Genomic DNA, 21,889 nt, shown 5'->3' on the forward strand with positions numbered 1-21,889 from the left:
TAAAACACTGGCAGAGTTAGCTTTTTCAGTAAGGAAAACCTGGGCTAGGTTCAAGTGTGAGAAATTAGTCAAAGCATATTTCAAATAGTTGGGTAGACAATGCATTACATTTTTATTATGTCATCTGTGATTTCTTTTAGGTGTTGTGAATGGTCATAATTATTTTTAGACGAACCCTTCTCAAATATAGTTTTACATGGCTTGACACACCTCAGGACAAGTCAATTGGGTTAAATTTGGTGTCATCGCTCTCACTCTCTTATACTGGTCACTGGAAGTTCAAAACAGCACCTCATGACAAAAGTACTCTCTGAGGATCTGAAAAAAATTAATGTTGCTCTAAATAAAGATGGCCTTGGCTGAAAGAAGATTGCCAATGAACAGCCCTCGCCATGGTCGACCAAAGAAGTTGAGTGCACAGGCTCAGCATCATATCCAGAGGTTGTTTTGGGGAAATAGACGTACGAGTGCTCCCAGCATTGCTGCAGAGGTTGAAGGGGTGGGGGTCAGCCTGTCAGTGCTCAGACCCTACGGCGCACACTGCATCAAATTGGTCTGCATGGCTGTCGTCCCAGAAGGAAGCCTCTTCTAAAGATGATGCACAAGAAAGCCGGCAAACAAGTTTCCTGAAGACAAGCAGACTAAGGACATGGATTACTGGAACCTGTGGTCTGATGAGACCGAATTTATTTGGTTCAGATGATGTCAAGCATGTGTGGCGGCAACCAGGTGAGGAGTACAAAGGCACTACGGAGCTACAGTTCATTGAGGGAACCATGAATGCCAACATGTACTGTGACATACTGAAGCAGAACATGATCCCCTCCGATTGGAGACTGGGCCACAGGGCAGTTTTCCAACATGATAACGACCCCAAACACACCACTGCCTTGTTATAGAAGCTGAGGGTAAAGGTGATGGACTGGCCAAGCATGTCTCCAGACCTAAACCCTATTGAGCATCTGTGGGGCATCCTCAAACGGATGTCGTCATGGAGGAGTGGAAGAGGACTCCAGTGGCAACCTGTGAAGCTCTTGTGAACTCCATGCCAAAAAGGTAAAGGCAGTGCTGGAAAATAATGGTGGCCACACAAAAAATTGACACTTTAGGCCCAATTTGGACATTTTCACTTAGGGGTGAACTCACTTTTGTTGCGAGTTGAGTTAATTTGAGGGGACAGCTAATTTAAACTGTTATATAAGCTGTACACTCACTACTTTACATTGTAGCAAAGTGTCATTTCTTCAGTCTTGTCACGTGAAAAGATATAATAAAATATTTACTCAAATGTGAGGGGTGTACTCTCACTTCCGTGAGATACTGTATATTATGTTAACACAAACTTTTATTCGAAATGCGATTAATCGCAATTAATCGTTTGAAAGCCCCATTATTTAATGTCAACTTCCAAGACAGCGAGCAAATAAATACAAATGGCCTAAAGTTAACTAAAGCTACTTTCTAAATAACTTGACTGTATATCTACTTGGTTGGCCATGGACGCTTTGTACTGGAGCTCCACAACAGAACCAAAGCCATATCATTCACTCGCAGGGAAAAGTCTCTTCTTGTGCAGGCTTGATGAAAAGCCATAAAAAACTGTGGTGACTTTGTTAAGTTGTAAGTGAGACACGGCTACATTACTCATACGTCTGCTTTCTCACCTTTGATCATTATCGTGTTCAACACTTCATTACACAAACTCTTCTTTTCGAAACATCTAAAACAAACCCCTCTTACTTAGCAGGAAACTGTTCTGGGCATGTCCCATCTACAGCAATGAAATAATCGACGCATAGCGTCGCAGACAATGCAGATTGATCACATTTCTGAAATGAACCTATACGGAATCTGTCTGAACAGTCTACTGAGATCCTGGCAGAGAGTTTCTGGCCGCCTCAACAGAGCAGCTAGCCTTATAATGTTTTACAAGGGTACAGGTCATCCATGAAGCGTAGCCAAGGCAACATCTGTTTTCCACACATCAAAATACCTTCAGATTTCCACACTCCTACATTCCACACTCACCTTCTGGCCCAGAGGGGTTAGAGTTGTATTGTTAAGCGACTGAAGTGTCTGGCGTGGCTGTGGGTGGTGCAGAGGTTTGGATATTTTCTCCGTCATTCTACACCCAGTGACTATTCAACACAAAACTCCATGTGCCCTTCATATAGGGTTCCAAATAGACCAACATTCTGCATTCCTTTCTGACAAACCATGTCATAAAGATTAGGGTGTGAAAAACAAGTTGACAAAAGGAAGTCGGACAAGTTTTTACGATATACAGTATATATGCATAAATGTAAAACTACAGATGTCGGATGGGAAAAATGATAAGCACTTGTTAAATGTTTCGGTCACGTGTTATTTGCACCTCAACAAAACTGAAAGAGAACCAAACAATATGAGTTCATTGAAAGAACAATTATTGAACATGTACTACAAACTCAAACTCAATCACCTGTCAGACCAGAGACAACCAATCACAGCAAACCACAAACACAGAGTTTAAAAATAGACTACTATAACCCAATGCAAATAATATAAGCAAAATGCAAATGAATAATGGCTGTTTATAAATAGCCGTTTATAAATATTCATTACTTTAATGTTAGGAATGTTGTCAAAGAAGTCATTTGTATACTGCTCGATACATTTTTTAAGTAAAAATAACTCAACACCTTTTTATGTTGCAAGAAGTAAATGCTGTTCATAGACAATGTATAAATCTAATGCACATTATTGTCAGGTTGTAACAGCATTTATGAGAACATAAGGAAATAATTTCCTTCAACAGGCACTCGAATCCTCCTCCTAAAAGACCACAACTGTGACTAACACCTGGTTTCCAAAACTTAGCCAAAAATTTCTAGATTTCACAACCTTTAATGCAAAATAGAAGAACTGGAATTATAGCAAATTATAACATATGGATGACAAATCAATACTTTGAGAATATAACCAATTTATAACTTTCAAAATCTACACAGACAGACACTCAAGTGTCTCAATCTCTAAACTGATTCCGGTTAAAATCAGTTTTTTTAAAGAAACACACTTTTTCAGATGGTGAATCTATAAAGAATTAATTTAACATTGGGTACTATTAATATACTTCCCCACAAATCTGATTACAAACTTATGAAGCTTCAGTTTCCAAAACTGGCCCGCCAGCAATAATATCTGGCCCGGGGCAGCAGCATTATTTTGATTATTTTGACCGCAGCTGAAATAGATCCGTCAGAATCACGTCTTTACTGAATTTGCCTTCAAAACAAAAGTATGACAACGTTTTTGCAGCAATGTTTTATCGTTAAATGACTTGATGCTTTTAATTTGAAAAGTTCTAAAAGATATTCAAAGCAGTCTGTCGATCTCTAGACACACTTCTAAAATAGCCGTCATGAAATATGGGGTATAAAAAAACATAGTAAAGCATTGAACGTTTGCTTATAACTTGGGGCCTCAGCAACAACACGTGAACAAAAACAAAGCAAATTTCCTTTTTTGACGGTCGTCTAATATTATATTCTTTTGATGGTATTTTGATATAAATATTTGGAAATAAATGTTGTTACATGTTGTCATAACTACAACAACATTGTTACATAAATAAACCTTACATACCAAAGGCACTAATAGTAAATACAATGGTACACCCATTTGAACTCGTAACGCAACAATGACATAATGGCTTCATCGTTGATTCACACAAATGATAACAATGTTTCACACACATCTTCAGTTTTACAACCCGAATTCCGGAAAAGTTGGGATGTTTTTTAAATTTGAATCAAATGAAAACTAAAGGAATTTCAAATCACATGAGCCAATATTTTATTCACAATAGAACATAGATAACATGTTTAAACTGAGGAATTTTTAACTTTTATCAACTAAATTAGCTCATTTAAAATTGAATGCCTGCTACAGGTCTCAAAACAGTGGGGACGGTGGCAACAAATGGATAAAAAAGACAGCAGTTTTGAAAAGATTCAGCTGGGAAAACATCTAGTGACTAAGTTAATTGATATAAGTAACATGATTAGCTATAAAAGGGATGCCTTAGAGAAGCAGAGTCTCTCAGAAGTAAAGATGGGAAGAGGGTCTCCAATCTGTGATAGACTGCGTAAAAAGATTGTGTAATACTTGAAAAACAATGTTCCTCGAAACATCAAATTGCAAAGGCTTCTCATCATCTACAGTGCATAACATCATCAAAAGATTCAGAGAAACTGGAGAAATCTCTGTGCGTAAGGGACAAGGCCGGAGACCTTTATTGGATGCCCGTGGTCTTCGGGCCCTCAGACGACACTGCATCACTCATCGGCATGATTGTGTCAATGACATTACTAAATGGGCCCAGGCATACTCCCAGAAACCACTGTCGGTAAAAACAATCCGCCGTGCCATCCGCAGATGCCAACTAAAGCGCTATCATGCAAAAAAGAAGCCATATGTGAACATGGTCCAGAAGCGCCATCGTGTCCTGTGGGCCAAGGCTAATTTAAAATAGACTATTTCAAAGTGGAATAGTGTTCTATGCTCAGACGCATCCAAATTTGACATTCTTGTTGGAAATCAGGGACACCGTGTCCTTCGGTCTAAAGAGGAGGGAGACTTTCCAGCTTGTTTTCAGTGTTCAGTTCAAAAGCCAGCATCTTTGATGGTATTGGGGTGCATAAGTGCATACGGTTTGGGCAGCTTGCATATTTTGTAAGGCTCTGTGAATGCTTAAAGGTATATAAAGGTTTTAGAGCAACATATGCTTCCCTCCAAACGACATCTATTTGGAACACTCAACCTGATATCATAATCCATTACATCTTTACTATAGCAAATGTTATTGTGGGTAAATATCAAAGATATATATGAATTATGTGACGCAGACTCATAAAAGCATATATACAAGAGACAAATGGATAGATGTACTTAAATACATACTAACATACATATACAGTACACACAAGCGATAGATTAGATAGATGATAGATGATAGATGATAGATAGATAGATAGATAGATAGATAGATAGATAGATAGATAGATAGATAGATAGATAGATAGATAGATAGATAGATAGATAGATAGATAGATAGATAGATAGATAGATAGATAGATAGATAGATATTAATCTCGTACTTGTGCAGTGTCAATGTAACAAAACGGCAATCGCGAGATTTACATCCTCCTAATAAAATACGATCGTGTGTGCGCAGGATTGAAGAGCCTGTCCTGGTGAACATCTTCAGTACTGTACTACGGTTCTAGGAGATCTTACTGTACAAACTGCTCAGACATGACACGGGCGAGTCTAAGGTTCGTGAAATCCCGTCCCGTCCGGTCTACGTTCACCTCCCTTCCCCAAGAAATGGCGATAGTTAGCAGTAACGCCATGAACTCGCACTAAATGGCACAAACTCTGTATATTTGTTCAAGCCAAAGCGGTGCGAAACAATGTGTAAAACGAAACAGAATCCATCAGCTGTCATAATGTGCTGTGCTGCGGCTAAGCTCGCTGTCTGTCGGTGGGTGTCAAGATCAAGATGGATAAGTCAGAAAATAAAAGCATCACTCTCTGACGATTTAAATGTCTTTTACTTTACCTGGTACTCGCTGTCCTTTCGCAACGCCGCGCGCGCCGTCCCCCTGCGTCCTGTCTCGGCCCCTGTCGCGCACTTTAACACTTTTGCAAGGCCGTTTCCCTCCTTTTCACGAAAAGTGCCAATTTTCCTGTCTCAACTCTCTTTCCTCCATATTTGCAGCTTCTCCACCAACAACAACATTAATGACGCGCTCGCGATGTCACGTGATCGCGGCTGTTGGTTCTAAAAATAGCACGAGACCAGTGGGTAGCTCGGCGCAAGGCACGACGGATTACAACCCGCAGTGCGCAGCTCGTGTGTGTCATAGATGGCGATATGAAGAAAGCTGTAACTTGTGATGATGTGTGCTGGGTTTGGTGTAAGCTCGACCTCAGCTTGCCGGTTTTTTTCAAAGAAACTAACTATCGGGTTTGTGGAGAACTGCGCCTCCCTTCTGTTGGTTGCGGAATAGCGTGATGCGTGGGCGAGGGAGGATGTGTATGTGCGTCCTTCTTTCACTGCATTTTCTCTATTAAATATGTTGTAATCTATAAAATGTCAAACATTTAAGATATTTAGATTCAGATTATGATCCGTCTTTTTTAAGGTGAAATTGCATCAAAATAAAGAAGAGTTTGATTAAGTTTTAAAAACCATAAAATATTTAAGACTGTTGTGACTTTGATAAGACTATTATTTTATACATTTTTCCATAAGACTATTAATAGACACAGTATATAGATTATTGAGTGTTTCTGTAGCTCAACCGGCAATGCATGTGTTTGCAAATCAAAGATTGTTGATTAGATTCTGAAGAAATGCATGCTGATAAAATGTATAGCTCGAATGCAATTCTGTCATCGATAACTCTTTTAAGTTAATTTATAATTCTTAGTATTTTTGTTCTGCAGAACACCAAAGAAAATATTTCGAGAAATGTTTTAGTTGTTTTGTGTCCACAATGAAAGTCAATGGGGACGAGTTTTATTTGGATAAAAGCGTTCTTATATATATTTTGCCCAACAGGACATTTCCCACGCCTTATGCATGACAGAGGGAGCAGTCAAGAATATGAATTTAGGAAAGGGAGATCTGAGGTTTCACTGGGTTCGTCGTGTAGGCATCCTCTTTGTTCGGAGGATTGATGATTCTAGAAATACATACTTACCATTCCTTGGCATTATCAGAGAGACATGAGTCGTGATCCCACTTTCTTCACATCTGTTATCATGAGTGAAAGATGCCTTTTGGTGAGGTGCTGCTGATATTGCCCTTTGTATATCCTTCCCAAATCAATGCGACACATCGTCAGTTGTGCACCTCAGCCTCATTGGATGTTTCGGCACTTTATCACAAGACACCCTCTGCCAAGGGAAGCCCACCGCAGGTTGATCAGAACTGAGTGTGTGTTGCACTGTTGCAAGGTCATCTGGCAGCCCATGCTGTGTCCATCCGCCTCGAACAATCGAACCGGCAGTCTTCTGGTCACAAATCCGACTCTCTAGCCATTAGGTAATGACTGAAATGTATTCTCAGTGCCTCTGTTCCTGTTTGGCACAACATTACAACACAGTACCAAAATCAACGCAACCATACGCGCCAACACGTTAGCTAAGGCTGTTATAGCCCCACTGGCACCGTTAATGCATGCTCAGTGCCCCCATTCCCGTGGCATAACATTACAACACACAACACCATTTTGGTCATTTGGCAGCCCATATTGTGTTTCAATCACAGCCAGTGGCTGCTTTTCTCAGCAACAGTGGCAAGTTCTTTGACTGCCGTCCGTTGATCCTGTCCTATGATCCCCACTTCCTTAAGCAGCCTTGTATTGGAATTGAAAACAAAGCCCCTGCAGCCCACTTCCGCGAGGAACACTTTTGCTGTCCATCCCCACACTTCAGCCTCCACTGCCAAGTTGGCATACCGGAGATTCTTTATTTCAAATGCTTCATTAATGGCCTGTTCCCAAGGTACAGTCACCTCAACTATGAGGACTGTCCAACTGGAGCTGGACCATAGAACCATGTCGGGCCGCAGATTTGTTGCTGAGATTTCCAAGGGGAAAGTAAGTCTGTGGTTTAAATCAACTTGCATTTTACAATCTCTGGCAATACTCAGCAGACCTGAATCTGGGGTTAAGGGCTTTACCCGTGTTTTTTGCTCTCCCGGATAAAGGGTTGCCGTTTTAGTGAGTAAGTCTGGGTGTTTTGGGGGATAGCACTTGCTGCCACTCTTTTGTTCTCTACTGCTGCAGCCAAGCACATTAGTACTTGATTGTGGCGCCATGTTTATCTCCCCTGTGTCAAGCTCTTCTTACAACCCACAAGAATATGTTTGAGATTTGCTGGAGCTGCACATAGTTGGCAGGCTGGATCCTGTCCATACCAAACATGCATATTTGTTGGTGTGGGCAAGCACATCATATGTAGCTCTTATGATAAAACTTAGCCTGTTCGTTTCCATACGCCACAGTTCACTCAAAGTTATTTGCACCGTTCAATGCCTTCCCACCTCATCCAATGTCCTTGCTGGGCTTGAGAGACCGCTCTGGCACATCTACTTGCTTCCTCTTGATGCCGAACTTCCTCCACTACCAGGTGATGTTTTTCCTTTGTTGTCGCTTTTCACCATGTGGGTGTGGTTGATGCCAAACCAAGTCCCCCTCTGACATGTTTGACTTGTCCCACGATGTCCTTATGTCTGAGAGCTGCCTTTGCATCTCTTACTGCTGTTGTTCGGTTCCACATTTCCTCCCTGTCACTACTGTTGAAGCAGCATCTCTTACACAGGGATCACAGGATTCTTTGAGCGTCATCTCTTATCTTGTTTTGGTGCATTTATATTCCTCCACAAAACATGGAGGGAGAGCTCCATTCCCGTACAGCCCTATGTTGCTAAGGCATCTTGGTAGCCCAAGCCATTTCCTCACCAATCTAAAACTAAATATATTATGTTCTGCCAAAAAAGTCACAACCTACATGTTAGGGATGACTACGAGTTATGTTTTTTTTTGGCTGAACTAGCCATTTAATATTTGCATTCAACATTGTTTTTGCCCTGCTTATCTTTTCTATGATGCAATCGCCCAACAATTTAGAATCCCTGCTCTTCATCTATATTCAGTCAAGAGTTATGGATGGGGATGAGGAAATCTTTGCGTTGGTGTTGCATCCTACTCAAGGTTCGAAATATTGAGCCTACGCCAACCTGCATTGTGTTAATAGTCTATTCATTCAGGTGGCGTATCACTCAAATAACTCTTTGTAATGCCTTTGACATTTTGAGAGACTGTTCCAGGTGGTGGAAAGATGGGTTCGGCTTTATGTTTGTGGTGGGTGCATCTGAACAATTATTTTTAAGTGGTTCAGTATTTTGTTCTCCGGCACATTATTATCATACATATCACTTATAACAATGACGCATTTCCTTGGTGGTCTCATAACTGTAGTCTCTCTCTCACACACACACACAATCCATAGTGGTTGTTTACTCTTCTCTGCACACTCACCAGGTTGCCATGGATGCATCTGGCTGCTGCCTGCATGCCTCATTCTAGTCCACAGGTCATTGCATGCCTAGCCTTAAACATAAACACACGTTCATGCACGTCTGCATACATGCATTCACTATATCTAATGCACATAAACGGCTTTGACCCCAGTCGTGTCTGTCCATTGAGTATGGAGCAGAGCATGCGAGTCTTTTGAAATTTCAGGCAAAGGGGGAAACCGATCCGTCTCTCTTCCCAGCATGCAGCAGATAGTTTGCTCTTTTACGTCAAAGGCTCATTCATGTGAAGGTGGTGTGGAGCGATCGATGTGCACATGTTGACAGATAAGAAACGCAGCTAAAAATAAATCATCCAAACCAAAACTCTCCACCACCGGAGGGACAAACGCATGAATTTTTGTTCTCTTCCTGGTACAACAGTCAGAAAAACAGATTAACAAGAGAATGAACAAAGAAGAGAAAGACTGAGGAAATGTCAAAGAAACCATTCCGCTCTGCAAGCGGCAATAGATTTGACAATGCAAAAGGTTAAAAGGTTTTAGGTGTGAAATGATTAGATAATAGAAAGAAAGACTTTTGCAATGACCTGAGATGTTTTATAGTCTATAAAACCTTGTAACTTCCCATGGAATTCCTTGAGTCAGAATCTGATAACATAGTCCATTGGGTAACATGAATTGTACCTTGAGAATTAAAACATGCTTTTACAATGATCTAAAGGAATATTTAAAACAAATTCTGATTTCTAAAATGTACGAGAATGTATGACTGAATTGACAGAGATATGACTACAATTTAGTCATCATCAACATTACCATATGACCTGGAGGATGTCAAACGGGGCTTTAAATTGTTTAAAATCTGCCAAACTACTCTGCAGGATGATGCTGAGATCAACCTCATGTCTCCATTGGGAACCATCTCCAGTCTTAACAGCTATGACTCATCATTAGCGCATGAAATAAAAGCATGAAAACCTCGGCGGTCAGTCCTGCCATAAGCATCTTAGATGTGCTCACAACGCTTATGATCCAATTTCTTTCAGCAGCCTCTCTCATTATAATAAAACACATTGACGTTTGCACCCTAATTCACAACTAATGAATATGCACACATATAATCCATATAGGTTATAATTTGACCGATCGTTGTTTTGGACCCGTTTAAAAAAAAATTAAATTGACAAGAATCAAAATAATAAAGTCCTCATCCACATCTGAAGTGGGCATTGTCTTATTTATTTTGCCCTGGGATAAATGTTATATATCGTACACACCAAATCAGCATGAATTTAAGCAACCAAAATCTCATTGCGGTCCATTAGTAGTATGTTGTACTACTAAAGGAATTCAAATAAGGAAGTAATTCTTTCATCTCCAGTTGAGTCTGTTGTAAATGTGCTATTTTGCATTTTATTTTTAGCAGTTTCCTGTTTGCAGTCGTCTCACTATCCCTTTCCCTCTCTCTGTTGTGCTCTTGGCTGGTGTTGGAGACTGACAGCCAAGCCAGCAGCAGTGCGGAGAGCCGGCTGTTGTCATGGCGACACGACACGTCGCCATATCATGGGCTAGCAGTTAGCATAAACAGCGTGCTTTGGAAGCAAATCAAAACATTGCATCGGTCTCTACCGGTTTCTTAGCATCTTTCTCTCTCTATCTCCCTCTCTCTCTCTTTTCACACATGCCCCAATTGCTCAGTGTGAGCGGCCCTGCGGGGTCATGGCAGGAAAGGTAACGTTATCTATAGATAGATCATCTGCCAAGACCTCTGTAAACGTATAACCAAATGATGTAACTATAATTGATAACTTTTCCTAATCTCGCAGGCAGCATGATTCACAAACTCGAACTGTTACTGCATCTCTCCACCTGACAGGAAACACACGGAGGAGGAAGTCGATCTGTGGCCAAAGAGGACGAGAAAAAGGGAAAGAGAGAGGGAGATAGAGTGGTTCTATTTTTGTAAGCGCAAAACAATGAATCAATTGTGAGTCATTGCTTTGTGAAGTCATACTCAAAATGTCATCTTCCATCACTCATTCCCTTCTTCGCCAGCAGAAAGGCAGGAAATGCAAGGAGGGTGGAATAGCGTTGGACATCGAGAGCGCTAAAGATAAAGACAGAGTGACACGTGCACATTGTGGCAGCATCAGCATTAATATAGATGACGGCATATAGGCCTATAGATGCTTGAGCTGTACAAATATGGAAAATTGGAGGAAATATTGCTGATAAATATATCCACAGCTCATTGTGTCCCTCTTGTGGTCAAAAGTTAGTGAGAACGATTCCCTCACTAAGGTGCGTGCAGTTTATTTTCTTTGCTCGCATCTTTGCGTTAAAGTCCCCGGATTAAAGGGAGCTAAAATCACATGGTTTTTTATTTAAAGATGTTTTGCATGCTACAAAATTCGTTGAGGTCATTTGGAATATCGTGTTAACATGTTATAGGAATATGATGATCGTTAAGTACCCTATGGTATATTTCAAATGACCATGGTATCAAATGACGTCACTCTACCGTGGCATTAATGCTTCTAAAGGAGATACACAACTTGCTGACGCAACCTAGCTAATATTTACTGTAATCAAACCTGACAATTTTGCCTCTTAAGTTTTCATTTTCAAGCCAAAACTGTCTAAATTATTCGAAAATTATATTTGAACCTAAAGAACGAATACATAAAACACACACACAGACAAATCGAAATACGAGCAAATCAACAGAAAAACAACCATTTAAATAACTTACATTTATAATATATGTTTATATAGCCTACTTAAAGCTCATGTTTTCTCTCTTTCAAAATCACAAAATCTGAGAAAAAATAGAAAAATATAAATAGGTCACCTTTCTATAACTGTGCGATGTTTGTTTGGTATAATAATCCGATGATTAAATCAATCTAAATCGCTCCTGCGTCGCCAAGGCAACAGATGTCAGCCGCAGCACCACATTGTCCGCGTCATAATGCTGACTCCGCCCACCTTCAAATAAACAGCCAATGGGGAGGGTATCGGGGCGTACCCATATGCATAATATAAGAAGTTGGCGTGTAAAACATCAGTCGGCGCGTCATCGTCGCTCGAGAAAGGTATAGCGATTCTATCAGGTGCGACGCATGCTTTCAAAACGATGCGTTTGTCAAAGTAGGTCAAATAACGTCCTATAGTCTTATGTACACAAATACTAACGCCCTTTTCTCTGGCTGCCCTGCTCTCCTCTGGAATAAAGTGCACAGGTGAGTTTATTCATTCTAACACCTGTCATTAAGCGTGAAAGGTTATTTTGAAGCGCATCATCTTTGGATCGTGGTTTGCATGACGTCAGTAAGAGTCTTTCATATCTGTTATTCTCAAAGTTTAATTTGATAGCTTGTTCAGGTCCGTAGCCAGCCAGTTGAAAGGGGAGGTTCTTTTTTTCCAAAAAGTGGACCTTTTTGCAGTTTCTCTCCTCCTTTTGTATTTAATTATGAGGTTCAAATACTTCATTTTGGTGACCTTTTATGCACTAATTTCTGCTGGATTAGCTTGTCTGCTGGTATTTTAACCAGCACGCTTTTTGATGCACCTAAAATATTTATTGCATTGTTGTCAAATTGCTTCCTCATGTAACACTTTTGTCAGTCCGTACACAGTTCATAAGTTTAAAGACCACACTAACAACAGAATAGATTTAAAACTTTACTGAAATATTAATAATTATTTCTTGACTCTCTGTCAATGCCTCTTTGCTATGTTTTATTATTATAATCACGCTACGTTTACATGGCTATTATATTGTAGACCGGGGGTCCCCAAACTTTTTTCTGCAAGGGCCACATAATTCTCCCTGTCTTTAATGGGGGGCCGGGTCGGTTTGTAAAAGAAAATTACATGGGCCGGAGGTACTACTTGATTTATTGTGGAGATTTAATTATGATTCGAAATATATTTATGATGCCTCCTAATGGTATAATAGTTTATTAATAGTTAATAGTTTAGCGCTACTCAAATTCAAAACATTTACTTATGCATATTAATTAACCTTTCTCTTTCCCAACCGCTTGGCCATTTTGTCGTCTCTTTGAAATTTTCCGATGGTTCGCGCGTCAGTTCTATCGCAATGGTACGTTATGAATTTAACAAATTATTAGGCTATGTGAGTAACTTAGAGAAATTTGGGTTTGAAAGCCAATATTCTGATGCTCGCTCACGGCCCTACTAGAGCAAGCTCCTGATTGGTTAACTCTGCGCAAATTTTCGCTAAAGTTCAGATCCCTCGTTCGAACCCCCCGAACCTCCCCTGCCTACGGGCTTGTTATTATTATCAAGAGGTTAGCGGTTCTATTCACTAGACTGCAAAACATGTCCAGATTGGTGTTTATGCGTTTTAAAGTTTGTTTATATCCTCATGCACTCTTTGTTTTTCAAAGAGAGATTGTTTTTACACCAGTAAAATATGCTGTCATGAGGCTGGCAAAGAGCACATGACGTTTAAACACACCGACTGAATAATATCTGCTTAGTTGTGTTGTTTACTAAAACAACACGTGATTATCAAGCACTGATACTTTTTCGGCCAAAAAAATGGAGACTCGTAATTGTGATGCTCAATATGCCTTTAATCTATTTTGGGATAATTTCATCATTTATAATATTACAATATTTTTATCATTAATGTAAATTTATGAAATCTAATATTCATTTCATGTTTAGATTTAGAGTTCGCATATTTTGCACTGGATTTGGCTTGTAATGAAATGAGCGAAAATGAATAGAAAGAAATCCACAGGGTCAGGAACAAACTAGGAACCTGTCTTGAAAATGCCCCCCTGCTCTTAGGAAAGTTAAATATTTGATGGTTCAAACACAAAGACGCAATATTTGATAGTTCAAACACAAAGGCGGAGCGTCTTTTTGTGTGAACTATCAAATATTTGACTTTCCTAAGAGCAGGAGTCATTAATATACTCGTCCACTAAAGGTTATTTTGTCTTCTTGTCTTTCTGCATTTTTCTCAGGTCATGGAGAGGATCCCGTTGAGTATGGGCAGCCTGCGGACGCTGCCGTGGTACGTAGGGGCTTCACAGGTGCTCGGGGTGGCATGTGTGGTGATCACAGGTGTGTGGATGGGACATTATCACGGAGGTTACGCTTGGGATGGCTCGGCACAAGAGTTTAATGTCCACCCTCTCTGCATGGTCCTCGGCTTGGTCTTCTTCTATGGAGATGGTAAGCAGTAATGTCTTTTTAGTTATTATGACTTTCATAAATGGCTTTTCATGATTGGATGGTTTCAAAGCAATAACAGAAACAAATATGAAGGCTTTTGTGGGCAAAACGTAACTTCTGGTACACAGATTATTTCTGAAAACAAGCAAAAGAAATAACAAGTAAGTTCATTTAACATTTACATACAATACAATTCAACACATAAAGTAGTATTGCATACTTCGTATCTTCGAAGATTGTTTAGTTGGGGGAGGAACTCAATCACGAGCACACTTTACATCATCGCATTGATTCACTATAAATTACATGTTGTTTACATTACGCAATTATGCCCGTTTTCCAACAATACACAGACATATGACTTAGTCTCACATACTGCGTGCGTTTCATGTCCGGCTTCTTTTAGCACTGGGGCCGCGCCATCTATCAGTTTCGAACGATCTGCAAATCCAGCGTTATATCCTCCGTTTATATAACATCCATCACTGAAATGCCGTTAACAAACAAATACACATCAACTTCTCTCACTATCGCAAGAGTAACAAGCTGCAGCTGCAGGCCCACAGGGCAGCCAATCTTGATGGTAAGCAGGTGTTCCTATCGCTCGTCGGTTGATGCGTGGGTGGGCTGTTTCTTTCGCCTTGCCGTGCTTTTCCGGGAGAATTGCCCAGTAAGGGACTAAGAAAAGTTGTTACTAAACAGATTTTTATGTTAGAAAAAAACTTTCAGAAACATATACGAAACTTGTTTTTTTGACAAGTTGACTGTGTCAAGCATGAGAAGACAGCACGCTTAACATTGTTACAAATTGATTCAAATATAAAGTTTTATTATTAGCCACTAGCTAGACCGATAAACAAACACAGACCTGAAGTTAACTTCAGGCCAGGCGTGTGCGTCCGATGAAATGGTCTATAGCATAAAATAAAGAACTCCAGCTCTTAGAGAGCATTGCGTTAACAACGCAAGGTTGTGGGTTCGATCCCAGGGGACTGCAGATACCTATGTAAAATGTATAGGATAATGCAATGTAATGAAATGTAAGTCGCTTTGGATAAAAGCGTCTGCCAAATGCATAAATGTCAAATGTAAATGTAAATGTAGGGACCAAGAGATTTTTTATCTTTAAGGAGGTCTGTGTATCTTCTGCCCTAAGGGTGTCTGCGTGTGACACGTCACTTATCAAGCCAAAACAGGCACACAACACTGAACAGGACAGATTCGAATGACATTAAAATCGATTTTGCTGTCTGTTTTTGTGTTTGTGAGTCTGCAGAGATACGTTTTTTAAACAGAAATCAGATCCAGAGATGCTGTAGTAGTATTGTGTGTTTTGTCATATATCCGTAGGCTTTCAGTCCTAATCGTCCATTTATTTGTTACATTTCCCAGACTGTCTGTCATTAATGGTTATATGCATGTTTTTCCATCTGGCTGTTAAATGAAACCTTAATAGAGACAGATACTGATTCAGTGGCAATTAACAGTGGTCCTCATTCAAAGCTATGGCCATGGAAATTCAATTAGGACCATATACCTGAAAGGTCATTGGCCTATTGGGTTTAAGTGTCCAAACTAGCGCCGGTAAAAACAGCCTCAAGGGGTCTGTGTGCTTTTACAAAGGCCAGATGGACTGCCTAAGACACTTGCATCCCTGTGTTTCAAGTGTCCTGGGAGTAAATGTTAAGCGATAAAATAAAGATAGTGGTCCCACCACGGTTAGGACGACCATAAAGCGTGTAAGGAAAGCATAAAAAACTGTCTATTAATTTCAATCTTTGGTGATTTTTCTCATTCGGGTCTTTCTCTGCTGCAGCTGTTCTGGTTTATCGTGTCTTTAGAAACGAGAGTAAACGCTCTGTGAAGATTCTTCACGCTCTACTGCACACGATGGCCCTCATCATCAGTATTGTGGGTAAGTCTGTGTGCATGGAAAGATTTCTGTGCAAATGTGTCGGTAGCTACTCCAGGTTGTTGTAGTTAGTTTAATGGTAAAGCTGAGCCGCGTTCACTTCCCTTCTCTATATGAGCTATACTGTATATGAGCTATACAAACCACTATGTACAAAGATAGCTTTTGTACATTATGAAGTGCAAAAGTTTAGTTACAGATGCAAAAAAACTTATTTTCTTTTAAGATAATTATATTCATTTTAACAATGATGTATTTGACAAATGCTAATGTTATCATGGTGTATGTATCAAAGCTACGAGATGTCACGTGTCTCCCTCTGCAGGTCTAGTGGCTGTATTTGACTTCCATGCGACGGCTAAGATTTCTGACATGTACTCGCTGCACAGCTGGTGTGGCATGCTTACCTTCATTCTGTTTATCCTACAGGTAAATGTCTTCTTAACCTGTGCTCAGATGGCATTTATCTTCCTTCTTACTGGGTTAATTTCTCGAGCTGTTAAACTGTTTGTTGGTTTGAAAGCACGTCAGTAAACCCCTTTTTGAAAGTCACATTCATTGCACTAGAAAACTATTGAGGAATTTGTCTTTACTGTTTGCAGAAGATTTTATAGACACCACAAACATGTATCAAACATGGTAAAAGAGGAACGTGTTGTGGCAGTCTCTGTGGATTTTAAAACTAAAACATTTTCGTATATAGAGTTAAAAACCTTTATGATCATGATACCATGGAGCAGGTCAACTTAGCTTCTCATTATCTTCTCAGTGGTTGCTGGGATTGGGCTTGTTCCTGTTCCCCTGGGCATCTGCTCCACTGAGGAGCTGGTATCTCCCACTGCACGTCTTTTTCGGTCTCTTGCTGCTGGCCATGTCTGTAGGAACCTGTCTGTTGGGCATCACAGAGAAACTGCTCTTCAACATCATGTGAGTGTCACTCAACAAAGGAAAAGTCTTTAGTCATGTCATGGCGATGACTTGGTAATATTCACATGACTAGTTGAGCAGCGTCATAGCAGTTGTTATAGTCTGATGTATTCATGCACAAGATTGTCAAATCAGCATTCTGAACTTGAGTGATTTAAATGAGACCAATTTCAATAATCAGCCTAAAGCATTTTTTAGAATAACAATATGCCTCTGATGTCACTTCAAGCAGAGAATGTTGAATAGAAGAAATGAAATGAGTCGTCCTGTGAATTAGTCACTGTGGAAAGACACTTTCCAATGAATATTAATGAATATCTGGCTTCCGTTCTCACTGTGGTCTGTTATATGCAACAAACCGGCTTTATATGGTGTTGTTCCTTCTGTGTACTACAGTATGTCAATAAGATTAATTTGCAATTTCATTTGGCGGAATTACAAGCGTCATCTCTGTTTTCTGTCATATTGGCAGGTCGACCTACTCCGAGTTTGCGGCAGAGGGGGTTTTAGCCAACACCTTAGGCTTGTTGCTGGTGTGCTTTGGGGTCGTGGTGGGTTACGTGGCGACGAGAGAAGATTTCAGGCGACCACCAAATCCAGAGGAAGAACCGCTGTCGGTGCACTTTAAGACGCTGTCAGAAGGAGAAATCCCCAGCTCGCCTTAATTTTATTATATGACCACTGCCTTTGTGCTCGAAAACTGCCTTCCTACCGTTGACCTTATAAACCAGTTTTTCTGTTTAAATAGTTTAGAATGGAAGGAAATGCAATTATTTTGACTTCCAATTTTATAATTATATGCAGTGAATATCCATGATTCAAATGCCAACTTTACGCATTCCTGAAACGGCAGATTGTAATTTGCAGAACTGAGATTGCAGCAATTTGCGGCAATATCATACAAGTCAAGGTCCTACATGTGATCACAAACTAAAGTATTGGCAGTCTTAATTGTAATGAAAAGCAAGCAGTTCAGTACTAACAGATCTTAGGAGTAGCGATGTGCCTGTCAAATGATTTCCTGTGTTCTTGTTTTTTTCTTTAAGTGATATTGACTGTAATATGAGATTCTATGGAGACTGTCACAGTAATCTAGTCGTTTTTGCATGTTTGTTTGCATTGTATTTTTGTGTTTGTTCTGTGTATTTGACTATCGCATGTATCATCATAGGCATGCGAGTAAGCGTATGTATGTGTATTGCAGGCGCAACCGTTGCGATAAATGTACACCAGGTTTTTTTTTTTTTAGTTGACTGCAATAAATAAGATTCACTCAGTAATTTTATCTTTGAAGTGTTATTCATTTTTAAATAACTTCATTATTTCCCCTCATACATACAGGTGATTGTACAGTTTACAATCGCGAAACCGGATAAAAATTTCTCATTCACGTTTCGTATTTTCCTTCCCGGCGAAACAGCACAGCTCACATTTACAAACAATTTACAGAGAATCCTCATTCGCAAGGCCAGTTTCAAACAAACAGAAAATAAAAATGCAAAACCCAAACTTGATCTATTATGTTTAAGGGAAAAAATGAAATATATTGTGCCATAGTCTTTTCCCTTAATGTATGTTCACACACAAAACCACACACATACACCCATGTTTGTGTAATAGCAGAGAGCATGCTTTCTAGTTAAGCACATATGTACAGCCATTTACATGTTTGTCATACAAAAAGAAAACCAAGTTAAATACAAACACTGTTGTACAGTAAAGCAGTATTCCAGGTCAACCTGCACCTCTTTTTTCTTAAAAGAGAAAGTAATTCAAACACTGCAAAATAAACTGCTCTTTTTTTACAGCAGTTGACAAAAACCGGCGAAGCCATATTCAGTGAATTCATCTTGCTGTCTTTATCCCATTAAATACGGCCATAAAAAAGTACCTGGCCTAAGTAAGTTCAATGGTTATTTAATGCAGGTTTTGAAATCGTGTATTTGAAGTACTCACAGTTTTAAACAAAACGGGGGAAAAAAACATTTCCTGAAGGCCAACAGCTTTGCAATGTAATGCGTTTCAGTGCACAGAGAAACTCTTAATACTTGAGATGAATGGGGCTGTAAAATAAAAATATGTTTTCAACACACCGTAAGAAATGCTTCTTTGGAAAAGTTTCCGGTTTTATGGTGTGACGTGATCCATAAAGAGCAGGTAAGTTAGCGCTTCACCACCTGAATGCTACCTTCAACCATTACTAATGTGTATTTGCAATGCGCAAAAAGAAGTGATCCGTTATAACCTGTTGACAAAAAACTCTTAAATATTTCACATTGCTGACTGTGCGTCAACTTAACAAAAGGCAAAACAAAAACACAACTGCATTGAGATTTCTACATACATTTGTACAAACATAACTTAAAATGATAAATATCACTTTTTTGCTTTAGCAATATGGATCTGGAATATTTTAGGTTTATCTTTAGCTCTGGACCAAACAGGAGAGGGGTTATTACGAGTCTGAGCGGGGACACTGTTCCAGTCCCGGGGCCAAGCGTAAAGTTTCTAAATGTGTCCAGGCTTGGCTCCTGGCGGTCACCTTCTCCTGAAGGTACAGAGAAGTATGCGGTTGGTGTACAGCAGTTACACAGGACTACTAGAACTCCAAAAGGTCTTGATTTTGTGTATCCAGATCCACTTTTTTTATATTCCTTTCATTTCAGTGGAATTACCCCTGACAAGTCATCATCGAGACACGGGACATAAAATCAAAGTTTGCACATGTTAGATATCCCTCAACAAGACTTAATAAATCTCTCACACCGACTCAATCTTTACACGTTGGACTCCACAAAGGGTCTCTTTGGTTTGATGGGTGAGGTTGGGCCTTGCCTTTCACTACGAGAAATTTGCCTAAACTCGTTGTCTTGGTACGCCTGGGAGACTGGGAGAGTCCGTGCCACTTTCACATCAGGGTACGTGGGAACCTGGCTAATTCGGCCCAAAGCATCCGTCCGGTCCCGTGTTACACCTGGAGGGTTGGCGAAGAAATCATCATCCATGAGGTGGCCGTTGTGAGCATTGTTGGTGCGGTTGTAATATGCGATATGGCTGAGGGGTGCCGCTTGCTGCCCGTATCCTATGTTACCTGGGGAAGTGGCTGGACTGTTCACCACCGTATCCAGAGAAGAAACAGTCCAGGGCCGTGAAGTTGAGGAGGAGGATGCAAGCGACGGCTGTTGTTGAAGGTACTGCTGAGTCCGTGCCGTTTTGTCGATGATGCCCATAAAGGGCGTGGCACGAGAGCGAAGAGCCTCGCCAGGGTACGTCCCGCCCACCACCCGGAATTCAGTGCCTTGTGGGGGTGACATAGGTGAAAGATCATCGTGGTAGCTGCCTTCGTAGGAAACCTTAAGCGGGATCTCCATTTGCTGCGTTGACGCTCTGAAACTCTGGGGTAGATTTGCAGGGGAACCAGCCGCTAAACTGTTGTTTGATGGAGAGAAGCGCAAACCCGTACTGTGGGAATGAATTAGCGGACGTGGGGCTGACGGATGCTGTTTGGGTTCAGAGGTATTGGCACTGACCGGACGTCTTTGTGCATGAGTGTTTTCCGGTGAACCCATCGTCACCTGTCGCTCCATCTCATGGGGCGAGACGGGATAGTAGGCGGTCGATTGACTGCGGCTGATCTGCGGCACCTGACCGTAGCGGACACCTCCAGGACTGGGTCTGTACGCGGAGGAGGGCCTCTGAGGAAGCTCGTCCTCCATGATGCCAGGGTCCATGCTCATGGCACGCTGGTACAAGGCTCCTGCACTCAGTATGCCTTGAGGTTGAAGCGACGCGGAATACCCTCCATCCGCAAGTTCATCCATGTCTCCCGGACACCGGGCGCTCATGGAATGAGCGATCTGACTGTAGGCGCTGCTGCCCAGTACGGCACTGGAGTGTACAGCAGTGCTGGGCTGGTTGGTGCGGACGATCTGTGCCTTGGCTGGCTGCAACCACTGGCCCTGTTGTGGCTGATGGGATGTCTGCTGGGGAAGCTGAAAAGAACGTTGGCTGCTTATCTTAGAGAGAGGCGACTTGGGTCGACCAGACAGCTGGTCCGGTTGGTATCGCCCCGCAGAAGCGGACTGGGGACGGTACATGGCAACTCCTTCAGAAGTAGGGCTGGCACGGTACTGTGGTACGCGTCGTAAAGGGGAAGGTGGCGGGCTGAAGTGGTAGGTGGCTTGATGGGGCGGAGTGGGCCGATAGTGAGAGACCTGGTGCGTTGGAGAGAGTGACGGAGAGGTGGATTGGTAGCCTTGTCGGGTAGGAGATGAAATTGATGTTGGGATGGGTCGAAGGTCAAAGGCTTGAGCCAGGTAGGGGGAATCATGATGGCTGGGCGATGGGGGCATGTTTTGAATGACTGGAAGCCCGGATGGAGTAGCGTGGGACTCGGCAGGATCACCTAGTGGTAGGCCATCCAGATCCCTCTCGAGATAATCGTCCTCCTCAAACAGATCCTGGACGGGCTCCATGTCTGAGAAACGGGGCTCCATTGATGGAAGCGGGACCATGGGTGGGCCTTGATTGTTGGGAGGGGAAGGGGGCGGATCCAGCTCCTGTTGCTCTGCGACTTGACAACACTCTTCTTCTACACGCTGCAGCAGACGCTGGATCTCCCGGTTGTTGGGACAGAGACGCATGGCTTCACTCAGGTCCTCCAGGGCTGCGTGGAATTGCCTGGTAAGAGACAAACAGAGAATGAGAAAGAGCAGGGAGTGAGACAAAAAAAGAAATATC

The 21,889-nt window shown here is 41.3% G+C and overlaps 3 protein-coding genes across 7 annotated transcripts in view; 1 reads left to right on the forward strand and 2 right to left on the reverse strand.

Moving 5' to 3' along the window:
- Positions 1-5,806, reverse strand: part of hdac5 (histone deacetylase 5) — a 57,908-nt gene extending 52,102 nt beyond the window's left edge. Inside the window, exon 1 of one of the 5 annotated variants that reach the window (XR_013786731.1) lies at positions 5,606-5,806. The gene's annotated coding sequence lies outside the window, so the exon portion shown is untranslated. The remainder of the gene's footprint in view (positions 1-5,605) is intronic. The other 4 variants (XM_079457603.1, XM_079457605.1, XM_079457602.1 and 1 more) reach the window with 4 other exon arrangements.
- A 6,354-nt stretch (positions 5,807-12,160) lies between these two features.
- cyb561 (cytochrome b561) lies at positions 12,161-18,427 on the forward strand. The gene is made up of 6 exons (XM_079456586.1): positions 12,161-12,338; positions 14,100-14,310; positions 16,127-16,225; positions 16,548-16,651; positions 16,992-17,149; positions 17,622-18,427. The coding sequence occupies exons 2-6, from the start codon at positions 14,103-14,105 to the stop codon at positions 17,812-17,814; spliced, it is 762 nt and encodes a 253-aa protein (XP_079312712.1). The 5' UTR covers positions 12,161-12,338; positions 14,100-14,102; the 3' UTR covers positions 17,815-18,427.
- tanc2a (tetratricopeptide repeat, ankyrin repeat and coiled-coil containing 2a) overlaps positions 18,420-21,889 on the reverse strand; it is a 104,967-nt gene continuing 101,497 nt past the window's right edge. Inside the window, exon 27 of the mRNA XM_079456585.1 lies at positions 18,420-21,829. Coding sequence (XP_079312711.1) covers positions 19,927-21,829 — 1,903 coding nt within the window. The 3' untranslated portion in view covers positions 18,420-19,926. The remainder of the gene's footprint in view (positions 21,830-21,889) is intronic.

This window comes from Barbatula barbatula (genome assembly GCF_947034865.1).
Source record: "Barbatula barbatula genome assembly, chromosome: 5".
Classification (NCBI taxonomy): domain Eukaryota; kingdom Metazoa; phylum Chordata; class Actinopteri; order Cypriniformes; family Nemacheilidae; genus Barbatula; species Barbatula barbatula.

Excerpts from the sequence above, each read along its gene's own strand:
- cyb561 (XM_079456586.1), top strand. The coding sequence starts at position 14,103 with ATGGAGAGGATCCCGTTGAGTATGGGCAGCCTGCGGACGCTGCCGTGG. Across the intron at positions 16,226-16,547 it reads CCTCATCATCAGTATTGTGG|GTCTAGTGGCTGTATTTGAC; the intron begins GTAAGTCTGTGT and ends CTCCCTCTGCAG. Across the intron at positions 17,150-17,621 it reads AAACTGCTCTTCAACATCAT|GTCGACCTACTCCGAGTTTG; the intron begins GTGAGTGTCACT and ends TCATATTGGCAG.